Source organism: Microplitis demolitor, chromosome 1 (genome assembly GCF_026212275.2).
Source record: "Microplitis demolitor isolate Queensland-Clemson2020A chromosome 1, iyMicDemo2.1a, whole genome shotgun sequence".
Lineage (NCBI taxonomy): Eukaryota > Metazoa > Arthropoda > Insecta > Hymenoptera > Braconidae > Microplitis > Microplitis demolitor.
The window spans coordinates 7,304,381-7,318,961 of NC_068545.1; the positions used below are offsets into that span (position 1 = coordinate 7,304,381).

Sequence of the window (14,581 nt, forward strand, 5' to 3'; positions counted from 1 at the left end):
AAACAGAAAGTACGTATTAGAGAATTATTTATTTTCAGCTTTCTTCGAATTGAGTCACTGTTCAAATTCATTTTAAAACCGATTTCGTGTTTTTTTATTGTTGGCCTAATTTGAGTGCGCTTTAGTTGATGACTTTTTTATTTTTAGCGTTTTAATCGTTTTCTAAAAAATATTTTCATTTGGCCTTTAGGCCCATATTCTATGGTGAGCTGAGGGGTCATTAAAACTACATCTAGGTGTTTGCCTTGGCATTACGGTAGGTGTCAAAACAAACAAGTTCCTTTATTTTAAAAGTATACATAAAAATGCATTATGTTTTATCACTCTGGATTTGTTTGAAAATAAAATTTGTTCACATTGTAAATTTTTACAAAACAATAAAATTAAAAAAAAAATGAAATTCAGCATTTGAACTGGCCATCCCACGAACAAATGAAGCTGATATAGCAATGTGCTATTATTTATTAGAGGGCAATACAATTTTAGCAAGTACGGATGATGGTGAGGTGGCGGAAACTAGCGGTGATGAAATCGATAACCCGCCCGATTCGACAGATCAAACTTAGAAAGAGAGTGATCTGCTTCAGCAAGAAAAGTCACTAATTGATTAATGTAACGGGACCTATCCACATCCACCGACCAGAGGCCGTTTCCTCACCCTTTTGGCATACACGCGTTGCAGGGTGTTCCCACTTACCACCCGGGTGACACTCTTAGTGGAAAATCGATTAAAGTGGACATTAACCGGAGGAATTATCAAAATTCCTCATTGCGCGTGGTATGTAACTACAGCCACCACGAGTCCAACCTCTTTGGGCTAAACACTGCTCTCATCTCAGGAAATAAAGAGACTCTGGTCATAGTGAGCTTGGAAAGGCCTCCCGTGGTACCATTTCCCTGTATTGGTCTTCAGGTTGCATAGGATTAGTGGTGGGTCGCAACTTCTTCCCATACCCTATGTAAAGGGCTTACTCCACTTGTTTGTTTCGGGTTCCCAACAAGTAATTATCCGCTTGTTCATCCCCTGATAGATGTTCTACTTTCCGCGCTGTTTTAACACACTAACTATTTAAGCCAAATTAAAGATAGAGGGAAACAAGGGAAGAACAGTCATTAGACACAGAAATCCTAAACATCTTAGGAAAAAGTCCTAACGCGAAGCCGGACGATTCTTTTAAATTTTACTTTGTAAATAAGTTCGCGGATCAGAATAAGGCTTCTACTACGCAATTGGAAAAAAGAATCAGTGAAGTTGAAAATAAAATTAGTTCTGGATTCTATATTACACTTTCGCCGGATAGTATTATATCAGAAATTACGGAACGTCAGAAAAGTGAGTCAAAGGTGATTGTATTGAATACTTCTGAATCTGAGAATCCTACTAGGTCGGAACGACTACAAGACGACCGCGAAAAACTAGCTGCCTTAATCCCGCAGGAGCTGTCTCATGCTCTACCAGATGTAAAAATACGCTGACTCGGGAAACCGATGGAAGGGAAAACACATCCTTTGCCACTAGATACCCCATCTCCAGGAGAAGCCAGGATGAAACTTCAAGCAAAACCTGCGGATGGATCTACCCTGGTTAAAAATACTGATTGAAAAGAATTGAGAAGCGGACACTATGGAGTGTTATGGATTGTTTGCATGGGCAAACTGTATATCTATATATACAAACAAAAAATTTGAAATTTAAAAAAAAATTCGAATTTCATCATTTTTAATTCTTTTCAATCAATATTTTTAAACAGGGACTCCATATTTAAACATTCTTTAACACATGCCCAGCAGAGACAATTGAACAGTTTAAGAGTAGAACTACGTGAACTTGAAAATAGTGATGATCAATTAAAAACAATAAAGTTCATCAATGATGTACCTAAAATAGTGGACAAGCATTTTCGTCTCCCAAAAGAAATTCATAAAGACACATAAACTACAAATATACCACCAAAACATCAGAGGATTAAGAACCAAGTTGAATAGTTTCTTAATCTTCCCAGCTAGTAGTAACAGTGACATTATTTGTGTGAGTGGATCCTGGCTTACGTCCTCAATATCTAATGGCGAAGTGATAGATAATCCGTTCGTATTGTGCAAAAAAGACGTAGATAGATTAACTTGTAATTGCAATCGTGGTCGTAGACCCTGATTAAACAACTGAATTCAACTGTATTCAAAATTTTAATTCTATTTTATTCTGACAAATTCTGCAAAACAGAATTCAACTGAATTGAAAATTTGAATTTGAATTAAACAGAATAAAACCGATTTAAAAATTGCAAATTTGTTTTAATTCAGTTTAATTCGGATTCAGAACCAGAAATTGGAGAATTATTTTCGAATTAATCAGAATTAAACCGAATGGAACTATTTAAATTCGTCTTAATTTGGACAAATTCTGGTTTTCCTGCGAGTTAGACCGAATTCATTTTTAAGTTAGGTACCGAATTAACAGAATTTATCTGAATTATATAGAATTAAAAATTTAATTCTGTTTAATTCAATCGAATTCAGTTGCTTAATCAGGGAGAGTCTTTATAGCAGTGAGGCGAAACATATCTGCAGAACTAATAACTATCAATGCACATAACCTTCAACAAATTTTTATTCAAGTGAAATGCACTGACGGTAACGTCGTAGTTGGCTATGTTTATTTACTTCCACAATCTATTCTTGACATTTTCAATGTCCATATAGATACTTTGTCTTATATTGGAGCCAAATACTCCAACTCAAAAATTTTAGTGACAGAAGATTTCAACTAACGTAGCAGTCATTCTATCGATGAATGCGAGGCATTATTGTATAATGAAATGACTCTAGCCGGTTGCACACAACTAAATACAGTCCATAGTACCTGCGATCGCCTTCTAGATCTCTGTGCTCGTGGCACTGATGCCCAAATCATGAGAGCTGAGCCTATTCACAATGAAGATGCCCATCATGCTGCTCTACTTATCCACATAGCGCAGCATACAAATCTTAAAACAAGTGATTTATCACGATACTGTTTTAAGCGTGCTGATTACGTTGTACTTAGTAGATTTTTTTTAAGAACAAACCGAATAGAGTTCTACAAACTGGAGTCTGTAGATGATAAAGTTAATTGGTTCTATGAGATAATAAATGAGGGTATTGTCCAATATGTGTTTGCAATAATAAAATTGATGATTACTTCTGCTAGTTCTCAAATCAACTAAAAACACAAAGCCAAACTAAAAAAGGATGCACATGCTAAAAATAAAAAAAAAAGCGGACCAAAGCTTCATACAATCAATTTCGAGAAATCTGACTCGAATGCAAGAAACTAAGTTGAAAATGCTACGATAAATATATCTCTAGATTTGAAAATTTAATGCAGACTGACTCCAGTCAATCCTGGGAATTCATAAAAAACAAGAGACGTAACGACCTGGATATACATCTACGATGCCATGAGACGTAGAAAAGGCTAATAACGGCGAAGAGGTAAGAAGTCTGTTTGCATGATACTTCAAAAGCATTTACGCAAATGACACACGAACTCCCCCCAGGGGTGACCAGCATGATCGCAGTGATGCAAACCTCTCAGAGTTCAACATCTCATTCGACGAAGTCTTCAATCAGCTATTGCTAAACTATTTGAAAAAATAATTCTACCTCAAGCGACATCAGCCTTCTAGAATCTTATCATAATCAAACAACATGGATTTATTAATGGCAGATCCTCTTCAACAAACTTGAACCTATACGTAAACTACATAATCAACGCCATGAATTAGGGTCTAGATGATTATACATTATATATTGATTTTAGCAAGGCATTTGACCAGGTCGATCTTGGAACAGTTCAATTTCATCTGGTCAAGACCAGATTTAAAATCCCGAAGGCTGCTGTATTCAATAGAAACAACAAAAAACTACGTATACTATGGACTAATAAGCAGGATTGAAAATCTAGTTAATAATCATTGTACTGAGTTAGATTACTTTAGTTTTACTCTCCTCCTTTCCATTTAATGTAAAAAACTTGTTACTACTCTATTAATCTATATTAGTCTGTGCAATAATTTTCTTTATAGTTATTAAGTACATGCATAAAAATTATGCCATCTAATCATTTAATCTTGTAATAAAAACCTTGTATGTAAATAGCCGATCGACGTTTATTCTATTCGAAATAAATAAATTAATAAATAAATAATATTGCATGGACAGAAGATTTTTTAGAACATCTGAAGTTCATAATTAACAACACGAAAAGTCGTTGCGATCTTGTACATGTGTAAGTTCTTAGAACTAACAGTTAAGTCAATAGACTATACTTTTGAACCAACGAGTCATAAAAAAGAACAAACTGAAAATTTATTGGCTCAACTCAAAGTAGGGAGTAGATACAAAATCCGGTAATTTGTAACTCTATTGGGAATTTTGAATGCGGATTGTCCGGGGGTGGCTTATGGATTATCTCACTGCAAGATCCTGAAAAGACAAGAGTTCTTAGCTCTTATATTAAATTATGGGAACTATGATGGCTATATGCCGTTGTCGGGCACCCTCGATGTAGACCTAGCTTGATGGAAGATAAATGGCCAAATCGGAAAAAATCCAATTCGAACGTTAAAATATGCAATTGAAATCTCTTCAGATGCCTCGTTATCAGAATGGGGCACTTGATGTAATGGGAAATCTATACACGACTGGCGGAACAATAAAGAAAAGAAATATTTTCTAAATTATTTGAAATTATTTGCAGTTTTCGATGCTCTTAACTCGTTTTCATCAGATTTAAGTAACTACGAGATTTTTCTAAGGTTAGCAAATACAACCACGATAGCTAATATTAATAGAGCGGGAAGTATCCAATTTTTAAGATTAAGTACCCTGTCACGACAAATATGGGAATGGTGTAAATCTAGAAAAATTTTAATTTTCGCTAGTTGCATTTCATAAAAAGATAATTATTTTGCAGACGCGGCGTCTCGTTTTACAAATATAGATACGAAATAGGAGTTGTCGGATAAAGCTTTCAACTAGATTTTTAAAAGATTTGGTCCCTTTTATATAGACCTATTTGCGACCTTTAAAAACAGAAACGTCAAGAGGTTCTGCTCTAGGTTTCTAAATCCTGAGCCGTTCAAAGTTGAAGCGTTTACGATGACTTGAAAAAATGAAAAAATTTATGCCTTTCCTCCGTTCGCACTGATTACGCCGACCCTTGAAAAAACTCATTACTGACAAGCCGAGTTGTCGTTGTACTTAATTGATCTACCCAACCATGGTACCCGTTATTCAAGTCATTGCTCAAGGAATCACCCCTAGTATTCCAGCCTAACGAAAACACTTTCCCTATTGGCCGTACCCTTATCAGGGAAACATATTTGAAGAAAAAATCCCATCTGACAGCCAGAATGGAAAGTAGATGTCTCAAAAATTTTTTACCCTGCCCTGATTTTTGTTAGCTCGCTCTTAGTTTAAAACAAAGGCAACTCTTGTTCATTTTTACTAGAGTTCAACCAATTTTTAAAGGTCAGTTTTTCAATCCGCGATTTGAATATTGTTAGTATATTTTTAGATGTTTAAATTTTTTGTAAATTGTTAGTATACTTATATATTTATATTTAAATGTACGAGCAATACTAATTTAATCACGTATTACTAAAACCTCGAATTGACAAACTAGCTTTGAGTAAGCGTGGTTATATCTATAGACCGAATTTTTGATATTACATTTAAAGTCTGGTTAATGTTCGTATACACTCAGACGCTGGGAAACAAAAATATAGATTGTAACGTGAATTTTACCTATGACTCGATTAAATTCAACAAAATTACACCTCAACATTAGCTCAATAAATTTACTCAAATACTCGAACTCAAAATACACAAATCGGGCTACGTTACATTTCACCCACCGAACACTCCTTCCATTTCCTCCAGTTCCTGACGGGCGCCAGCCAACTTTTATTTCCCCGATATCGGCAACCGCTCTAAACGTACACGTAAATTAAAACCTAATGTCTAAGCCCTTCGGAGATGAGAGAAACGAACGGTGGTAGCGGTATGTCCTGGTGCACTCAGTATGCTAGGTTGTGGAGAGAGGGTCGTGGTTTTTGTGACACGGAAGAAGCTGATTAATTACAATTTAAATTGAAACAAAATAAAAAAAAGAAAACTAAATAAAGTACCAGAAAGATAACGCGGGAGTGACGCGGAGGGCTCTAAAGATCCGTGATCGAGTACTCTCAGTCCACCAAACAAATAAATACCTGGGTATGACATCGGGAACCTCTCGTGGACGACGAATTACAAAACTTAACACGCTTCCAGATAATCAATAAAATAAAATAAATAATGCGGTACATTCAACGACAAAACGGCTCCAAGAACTCAATACTCGGAGCCACAAGCTCCAAAACGACATCAGTCAAGGGTGTGGTCGAGGCCTACCTTCGGGGCTCTCCGACTCACCACCACTCGCTCCAAGACTCCAAACTTGACTACTGGGTCGGCTCGTACCCGAGCGACTCCAAATCTCAACTCTCTTATAACATGGTCTTTCCACAACTGCTTCTCGTTATTATCTCACTCCATTCACTCGCACGCTCTACTACTAGCAGTCACTCTCACATCCTCGCTTCTCCATCCATTCTCCCCCCACCACATACAAGCCGTGGACTCACGGGTCTTCCCGCAATGTCACTCCCCGGGGTATCCGAAGTTAGCAAATTTTTGACTTTCTTGAGCATCGCAAACGAGGCCTGCCATTTCCAGAAAACGTAAACGTCTCCCAGCTAACTCCGGGTACCAATTCGAAAGAGCGGCAATATCTCAGTCGCTCCTCTGCGATCACCACGTCAACCCCGAGGGCTAAGCCTAGACCTAGTCGTCATCACTGGTCGGGAGGCACGTTATCTTGGCCACTATCCGCGACACAGCTAGACATTCCACGTTAAATCCACGCTCAACCACACAGACACTCCAAAACAGACAACATAACGTACACGTACCCGTACTTTCAACACACTTAATTCACCGCACACATATACTCCATACTCTTCACACTATCTAATACACTCAACTCGACACACATACTAACCCTATATCTCTCTAACACACGGACTCACGCTTACTCCACCTTCAACTCCATCTCCTCGGCAATGTAACATCACAAGAAACCTAATGAAACGTATAACAAGATGAGTCATAATCGCAGAGTGTATAGGTACGTTTGAAACATAATTAGTGATCAAAAGTATTAATTTTCGAATATAAAATAGCTGTGAAATTTACAAATTATTTTGTTCACAATAAAAAACAACTGACGAAATTGGATTTTAATGGGAAATGAATAAATTATGAGGAATGAACATCATATTTTCAAAATTTTTTGATTCCATCAAAACTTTCAAGGCTATCAAATTATTAAAATAAATGGTCAAAATATTAAGTTTAAGGTCATAAATTAAAGGTTATTAGACAAGTTTTTAGTTGCTTTTTACGAAAATTGTCTATAAGTATCAGTTTTAAAGTTATATGAACTTAAGTGTGGATAATAAATGATTTTGTCCAAAATCGTGGAAATATCAAACAGCCATAACTTCTAAACGGATTACTCCAGTATGTATACGACAGGGTCTGTCGAAAAACAACATTGTTTTTTTTTTTTTTTTTTTTTTTTGGCACCATCGGAAATCGATAGTATATGACAAAATCAAAATTCTGTTAGAAGATCAACTCTTAAATTCTCAGATCAAGCTCGTAGAAAAATAGTGTTCTGATCGATCTTAAGATTACAATGGAAATAACGAGAACATTATGCGAAATCCGAAAAAACTTTATCGAAGACAATTTGTAGGAAATGAAATTGTCCACAAAAAACTCTGTGACATTTTATGATAAATCTGTTAGTTTCGCCAGAAAAGGAAAAGATCTCAAAATTTACTATAATTCGACTTCGAGCTCCAATAACTTTTGAACAGACGGATTTATCGAAAAATGACAAGAGACGTACTTTGTAGAACGTTAAATTCCCTACACAAATGTATTCTGGGCTTATCGGTACTATATTATTGTACAATATCAATATTGTAAGATACCGACTTATTATTTTTTTTTGTTACACACCTCAATCATGAAAGCGTTGAATGTGCTTTACTGTCACTCTTTTATTCTGGGCCCATTCACTGACTTTATAGTACACCAATGTTGTTAAAAGTGAATACCATTTTAAAAGAAATTTATTAAAGAATATTTTTCAATATATTATTCAGTTGATTCATAGTAAGATTAATTAAAATAAATTAATTTAGTCCGAAGCCCCTGGTGTGTCAATTGTGATGTTTGGACTCGTAAAAACACAATAACTTTCAAAAAAACACGACATTGACTTAAATTTTAATTTCCCGCTAAGAAAATCGAAGATTTTCAAGAAAAGGGAAGTTATTGGTTTCGGTCCGATTTTCGAAAATCTAGCTTTGACCAGATCTCGACGTTTTAGAATCCTAGGAAGTTATCCAGACAATATTCAAGAGGATGTCAAGGTGTATGTATGTATGTATACTAGGGTGCTTCGTTTCCGGCGAAAGTATTTTTTTCGTTGCTTATCAAGCAAAATATTGTTTTTTATGCTTAAACAAAAATTCCTGCCGAGTTTGAGCTTTTAATTCCAATCCTATGTACTTTCCATTTGATTTCCAAGATTTCCCATTTAGAATACACGTAAATTAAATTACTTTTATTTTAACTTTCTAATACTCAGCTGCGTTTTATGATATCGACTCGGTTTTGGTCGCAAATTGTAGGGCATTTAGTCTTCTTCAAAAGTGCTCATAGTAAATTAGCTGTAATTCCAGCTGTTTCACTGATGTCCGCTGAGAAAGTCATTTTTCGTATCAAATTGACCTTTATTGGCTTGCAGAACGTAAACCAATGAATGCACACCAAAAATGTAAATGTGAATTTTATAGGAAATTTTATTCCCTTCAAAAAAAGCCCTATAAGTCAAGTCGCTGAAGTTCATAGTTTCCGAGTTATAGGAATTTTAATGATTTGAAAAATAAAATAGATATGCTAAGTTACTATGGGCACTTTTGAAGAAGACCAAATGCCCTACAATTTGCGACTAAAACCGAGTCGATATCATAAAACGCAGCTGAGTATTAGAAAGTTAAAATAAAAGTAATTTAATTTACGTGTATTCTAAATGGGAAATCTGGGAAATCAAATAGAAAGTACTTAGGATTGAAATTAAGAGCTTAAACTTGGCAGGAATTGTTGTATTAGCATAAAGAACAATATTTTGCTTGATGAGCAACAAAAAAAATAATTTCGCCGGAAACGAAGCACCCTAATGTATACGTACGTTTGTATGTAAATACTCTGTAACTTTTGAACGAACCGGTATGGTGCGTTCGGAGAAATTTTTCTGTGGTGGTTTTCTTCGGATTACTCCGGAACCGCGTATGATAAAAAATTTTGAAGGCCGGATCTAAAAACTAAAAACTTTTTTTAGAAGCTAAAATTTGGTTTTTCTATTTTTGCTGTATGACCATTTTTCCCTTAATTACAGGATGTTGGAAATTGCAAAAAATTTACAATTTTTTTTATATCCCTTAAGTTCTGTTAGTAGTGTACTTGAATTTTCGCAATGGAAAATGCAGCATTACTATTTTTGAACTTGAAGAACTTAAAAATCTATTAAAATAATATTTTCGAGTTCAAGAGCTCAAAAATAGCGGGACGTTTTAGAGCTGGCCCGCCGGGTTTGGTAGTTTTTAGATTTTTTTTTTTAATTTTCAATTTTCTTAGCGAGAAGTTGAAAATTTAGTAAAATAATCTTAAACTGAAAATAAGGAATAAATTAATATATTAAAAGTTGAATAAAAATTTATACTAAAAGAAAAAAAAAGAAGTTAATGATTAAAAATAAAATGAGCGATTAAGGTGGGAACTTTTGGATTTATCAACATTTATTTTATTTATTATAAAATTTTGATTTTTTTATTCTATATGCTCAAACATGATATTGTTTGTGACGGAGAGTTATACTAGAATAATATTTGAATAGAATATGCATCCCAATATGCATATTACCTTAGTAGAATAATTTTGACTTTTGGATCTTCTAAAAAGTCCAAAACTAAATATCCCTGCTTTCAAAGAATTTATTAAAGAAGTTTTTCCGGTCGCACAATGTCCTAAAATGCGTATGTGCAAGCAATCAATTGGTTTATGAGTTATTTGTAGCTGTTTAATATAATTTTCTCGTTGAGTACCCTTCATATGGATGGAAAAAAAAAAAGTAAAATACAATAAATATTAAGTATAATGATAATAGTAAAGTATCAATATCAATAATAATACTTACATTTCTTAATTTATCTAATAAATTAGCAATATCTAAATGACCATATTTAATAGCAGTTACATCAGCGCGAATACCATGATTCGTTTTATCTACATCGCAACCAGATAAACATAAAAGTCTAACAATATTTATATGACCATTCCGAGCAGCGACGTGTAATGGTGTATGTCCTTTTTCATTAGCAACATCTAATTCTATCCCATTGTCAATTAAAAGAGTTGTCATAACTTCGTTGCCTGTAGCACACGCTATATGTAGAAGTGTATCTTGTTTCTAAGAATTGAAAAAGTGATTTCATTTCATTGATTATAAACTGCTTTTTTGCTTAGTACTTTTTTTCTCTGTTTTGATAATCATTAAATTTTAACGTACCGTATCTTTGATATCCACTTGAATCCCTTGATTCAATAATTGACATACTGTTTGAATACAGCCACGTTTCACCGCGCTAATTAGAGCTCTACTGTAATCTTGAGACGTTTCTGAATCCTACATAGTAATCCGAAATTGTACTTCAATGCTCATTAACCCTTCGCCCGTCGCGCTATGAGCGCAGCACCGCTATTTTTATTAAAAAATTATTTAAAAAGAAAATAAATTTCCTAGGCTTTTGAAATTTTATGAGTTCGTCTACTGAGTTTTTAGTATCGAATAAATGTGTGATAATTATTCGAAAAATAATTTTTTTCGTTAAAAAAACCTGAAAAACGCGGTGATTTGCAGCTCATTTAATTCAACTCTTTCTTTAATATATTACCCGAGTCGAAATTTCAGGTCTGTTTTGATCGTATTTTCTTTATTATCTACATTTCAGACACAAATTTGACCATCGTAACGAATCTCTACTATATTAGTATCTATACGATAGTACGCCTGGTTTCATCGTCACTAGTTAAGTTTTGCCCACTTTTGACTATTTTATGATCAAATCAGGTATTAAATAATAATAATAATAATAATAATAATAATAATAATAATAATAATAATAATAATAATAATAATAATAATAATAATAATAATAATAATAATAACAACAATAATAACCATCTTTAAAAGTATCTAGCAAGCGTGGGTTTGAATTCCACATAGATTTTTTAATTTTAATTTTATTCCATTTTATACCAAGCCGAGGAAAAATTATTCTATAATTGAAGATTTTATAAATTCCAAATAAATTTAATAGAGCTTTCTAAAATTTTACGGACAGTAATTACTTTTGAAAATAAATTTTAAATCGCCATAAAAAATTTCATCTAAACATTTTCTATGATCTGTTGGGTGAGGATATTTACTGAGATTGACTATGTGTGATGTTGATAAAAGAATCTCTGGTATCTGGTGGTCTCGAACTCGGAGCAATCCGGTTCTAAGTCTTTGCTGCTATCTACTGCGCTGACCTACGTTGGTGATCGCGACGGAGTAAATGGTATATTTATGAAATATGAAAAAATAACTTATGAAAAAATGTTAAAGCATTATATCATGGTTGACTCCATAATTCATATTCAGAGCCAAATATATTATTTAATAAACTACTTTTAGGGAGATTTACAAATCGAATAAATTAAAAATATTTTTTAAGTTCAAATGTTGTTATCGTAATTGGTAAGATTTTTTAATAGTTTAGCAAATTTCATAAAATTTTATACTAATATATAAAAACGTTGATTTTTATAACGATTTTCTTTGCTGGCCGTTCTAAATTTTCGAAAATTTCAGATGATTTAGGGGACTATTATGAAAATCAGACTTCACGTTTAAATGAAATTGAGATCACCATCAAAAAAAGTAGCGCGAAGTTTAATAATAAAAAAAAAAAAAAAATGAAATTCGAATAAGAAATATCATAAAATTTTCAAATATTTTATGGTATTGTGGAAAAATTTACAAAAAAATCAAAATTCTATGAAATTTTATGTAATTTTAGAAGATCATTCTCTTACAGATTATTAAACAGATATTTTAAAACGAATAAAAAATTAAAAAAAAAAGAATAAATCTAAGTGGGATTCGTACCCTTGCTCGCTAGGTACTTTTAAAGATAGTTATTATTATTATTATTTCAGCCCTGGTTTCATCGTACTTATTCTAATGTTCATGTTGTACGTTTAAAACAGGCGTTTTTTTAGACGGTAAATGAAACATCAAAGTGATTGGAAATTCTTACGATTAAATCGATTCTTATATTTCTACTCGGATTTATTTAATACAAAATGTATATTTTAGTAAAAAAATTACAATTGTTTAGTCGTATAAGCTCGTGTAGTTTGAATTTTGAAAAATCGTAGTTATGATACTTAGCAACATCGCAATTTCAAATAAATGCAGCGGAATGCCGCGGCGCGACGAGCGAAGGGTTGCGAGACCGTGCGACGGACAAAAGATTAAACAGAAAGGAAATAAAGTGTATCACGTTTAAAAAAAAAAATTAAAAATTTGTTCAAAGTTTTTTTTTTTGTTTTTCGTTTTTAAGTGATAAAAAAATAATTTTTGCAGTAGTCTTAATTATGTACTTTACAGAATAAAATATAATTAAGTTAATGTATGATCTCTAACATAAATAGTATAATAATAAGTTTACAGCCAAAAGTTTACACAACAAAAATAAGTCAAAAAAAAAAAAAATGTACAGAAATCGTGTCAGAGTAAATAACGTTATTTGAAGTAAGAACACACCAAAAGAATCCACGGATGGTTAAGGCACGAATCTGCACTTCCACGCTCTCTAAAAAAAAAAAAGTAACTGTATTAATATTAAATCAATTGAATAAGCTATTATCGATTATTTCTAATAATAACAAAATGATAAAACTTACTTTGGATCTTTAACCAGTAAAGAACGTATAAAATCTTTAGCAAGTTCACTTATATTACTAAAAAATTCATCATCAAACTGATATTGACATGCTGCCACGTTAGCATAAGTTTCTTGCTTATTATCACCAAGAAATGGAGATGCTCCACTTAATAGTATGTAAGTAAGAACACCTACAGCCCATAAATCTGTTCCTAAGCTTAGTGGTTCATAATTAACTATTTCTGGAGCAACGAATTCCGGGGTCCCAAACAATGCACGTAATTCTGATCCTGGCACCAAGCGATGAGATAATCCTAAATCTAATAATATCAATAGTTAAGAATTGATTTTTTTGTATATGTATTCTCGAGATGTATTAATTTCTAATTTATATCTGAGCCAATTAATCACCATAAATTAACAAATGAGATCTGTCATTCCATAAGGTTGTCAATAATATTTTTTAAAATTAATTTATTATAGAAATGGATTCTTAATAATACTACTTTACAAAATATATGTTACAGCCATTGTTAAAATGTCATCTCGCAGATTAAACCTTTATTTTATTATAAGTCATTTTTTATCAGAAGCCTATAATGAGAAATATTATAGTCCAAAACCCCAGTGCCCTCAAACGTTATTTATTTTCTAAAGGACGAAATGTGGCTTCAAGAAGTTTTTGTATGTTGATTGAATGCCAACATAACTGCTAAGTTGGTTAGATGGCCAATTCTCAGGTACGAGGTGAAAAGGTAACTAAAAATAGAGCTAACTTGACATAAATTCTAATGGTTGATTTTTATACATGCTCCATAAAATATTAGAACAAAATGATATTGAACATTGCCAAACACCTTTCGTCGGCCATAACTTCCGCCGGATGCTTTAAAGCTCTTGAAGAAATATCGCAACTTTACCTATATTCTAACGTCTGGTTTTAATATATGTTATTTACGGGACTATTTTAACCATATGTTTTTTCAGCCAGACCAATCGTAAGCGCCAAACATCCTCCAGACACCAAAAACATTCAGCCGTGAGTATGAGCACGACGGTACTACGCTCTCTCTTTGAAATGAGTGAGATATCTATGCGAAGTGATTTCTCCCTTTTAAACTCACAGTCCACCACAGTCTTCTGTGTATGTTTAATGAGAAGATTCTAATGACGCTAACAACGATGAAATTATTTCCATAACATATAAAGTTTAGTCTTATATATTATGGAAATGATTCGCATAATAGTATAGGGACCATTCCTTTAAATTATGGGAAAGATTCTTATAATTTTAAGAACCATTCTTATAATTATAGGTAAAGTTGCGATATTTTTTTAGGAGTTGTGAAGCGTCTGGCGGAAGTTATGGCTGATGAAAAGTGTCTGGGAATGTTCAATATCATTTTGTTCTTATATTTTCTGGAACATGTATA

The 14,581-nt window shown here is 33.1% G+C and overlaps 1 protein-coding gene across 1 annotated transcript in view; it reads right to left on the bottom strand.

Moving 5' to 3' along the window:
- LOC103568431 (death-associated protein kinase 1) overlaps positions 1-14,581 on the bottom strand; it is an 89,840-nt gene that overhangs the window by 51,465 nt on the left and 23,794 nt on the right. Inside the window, exons 6-10 of the mRNA XM_008545283.3 lie at positions 13,168-13,468; positions 13,028-13,076; positions 10,724-10,840; positions 10,352-10,624; positions 10,078-10,260 (exon numbers count right to left, since the gene is read on the bottom strand). Coding sequence (XP_008543505.1) covers positions 10,078-10,260; positions 10,352-10,624; positions 10,724-10,840; positions 13,028-13,076; positions 13,168-13,468 — 923 coding nt within the window. The remainder of the gene's footprint in view (positions 1-10,077; positions 10,261-10,351; positions 10,625-10,723; positions 10,841-13,027; positions 13,077-13,167; positions 13,469-14,581) is intronic.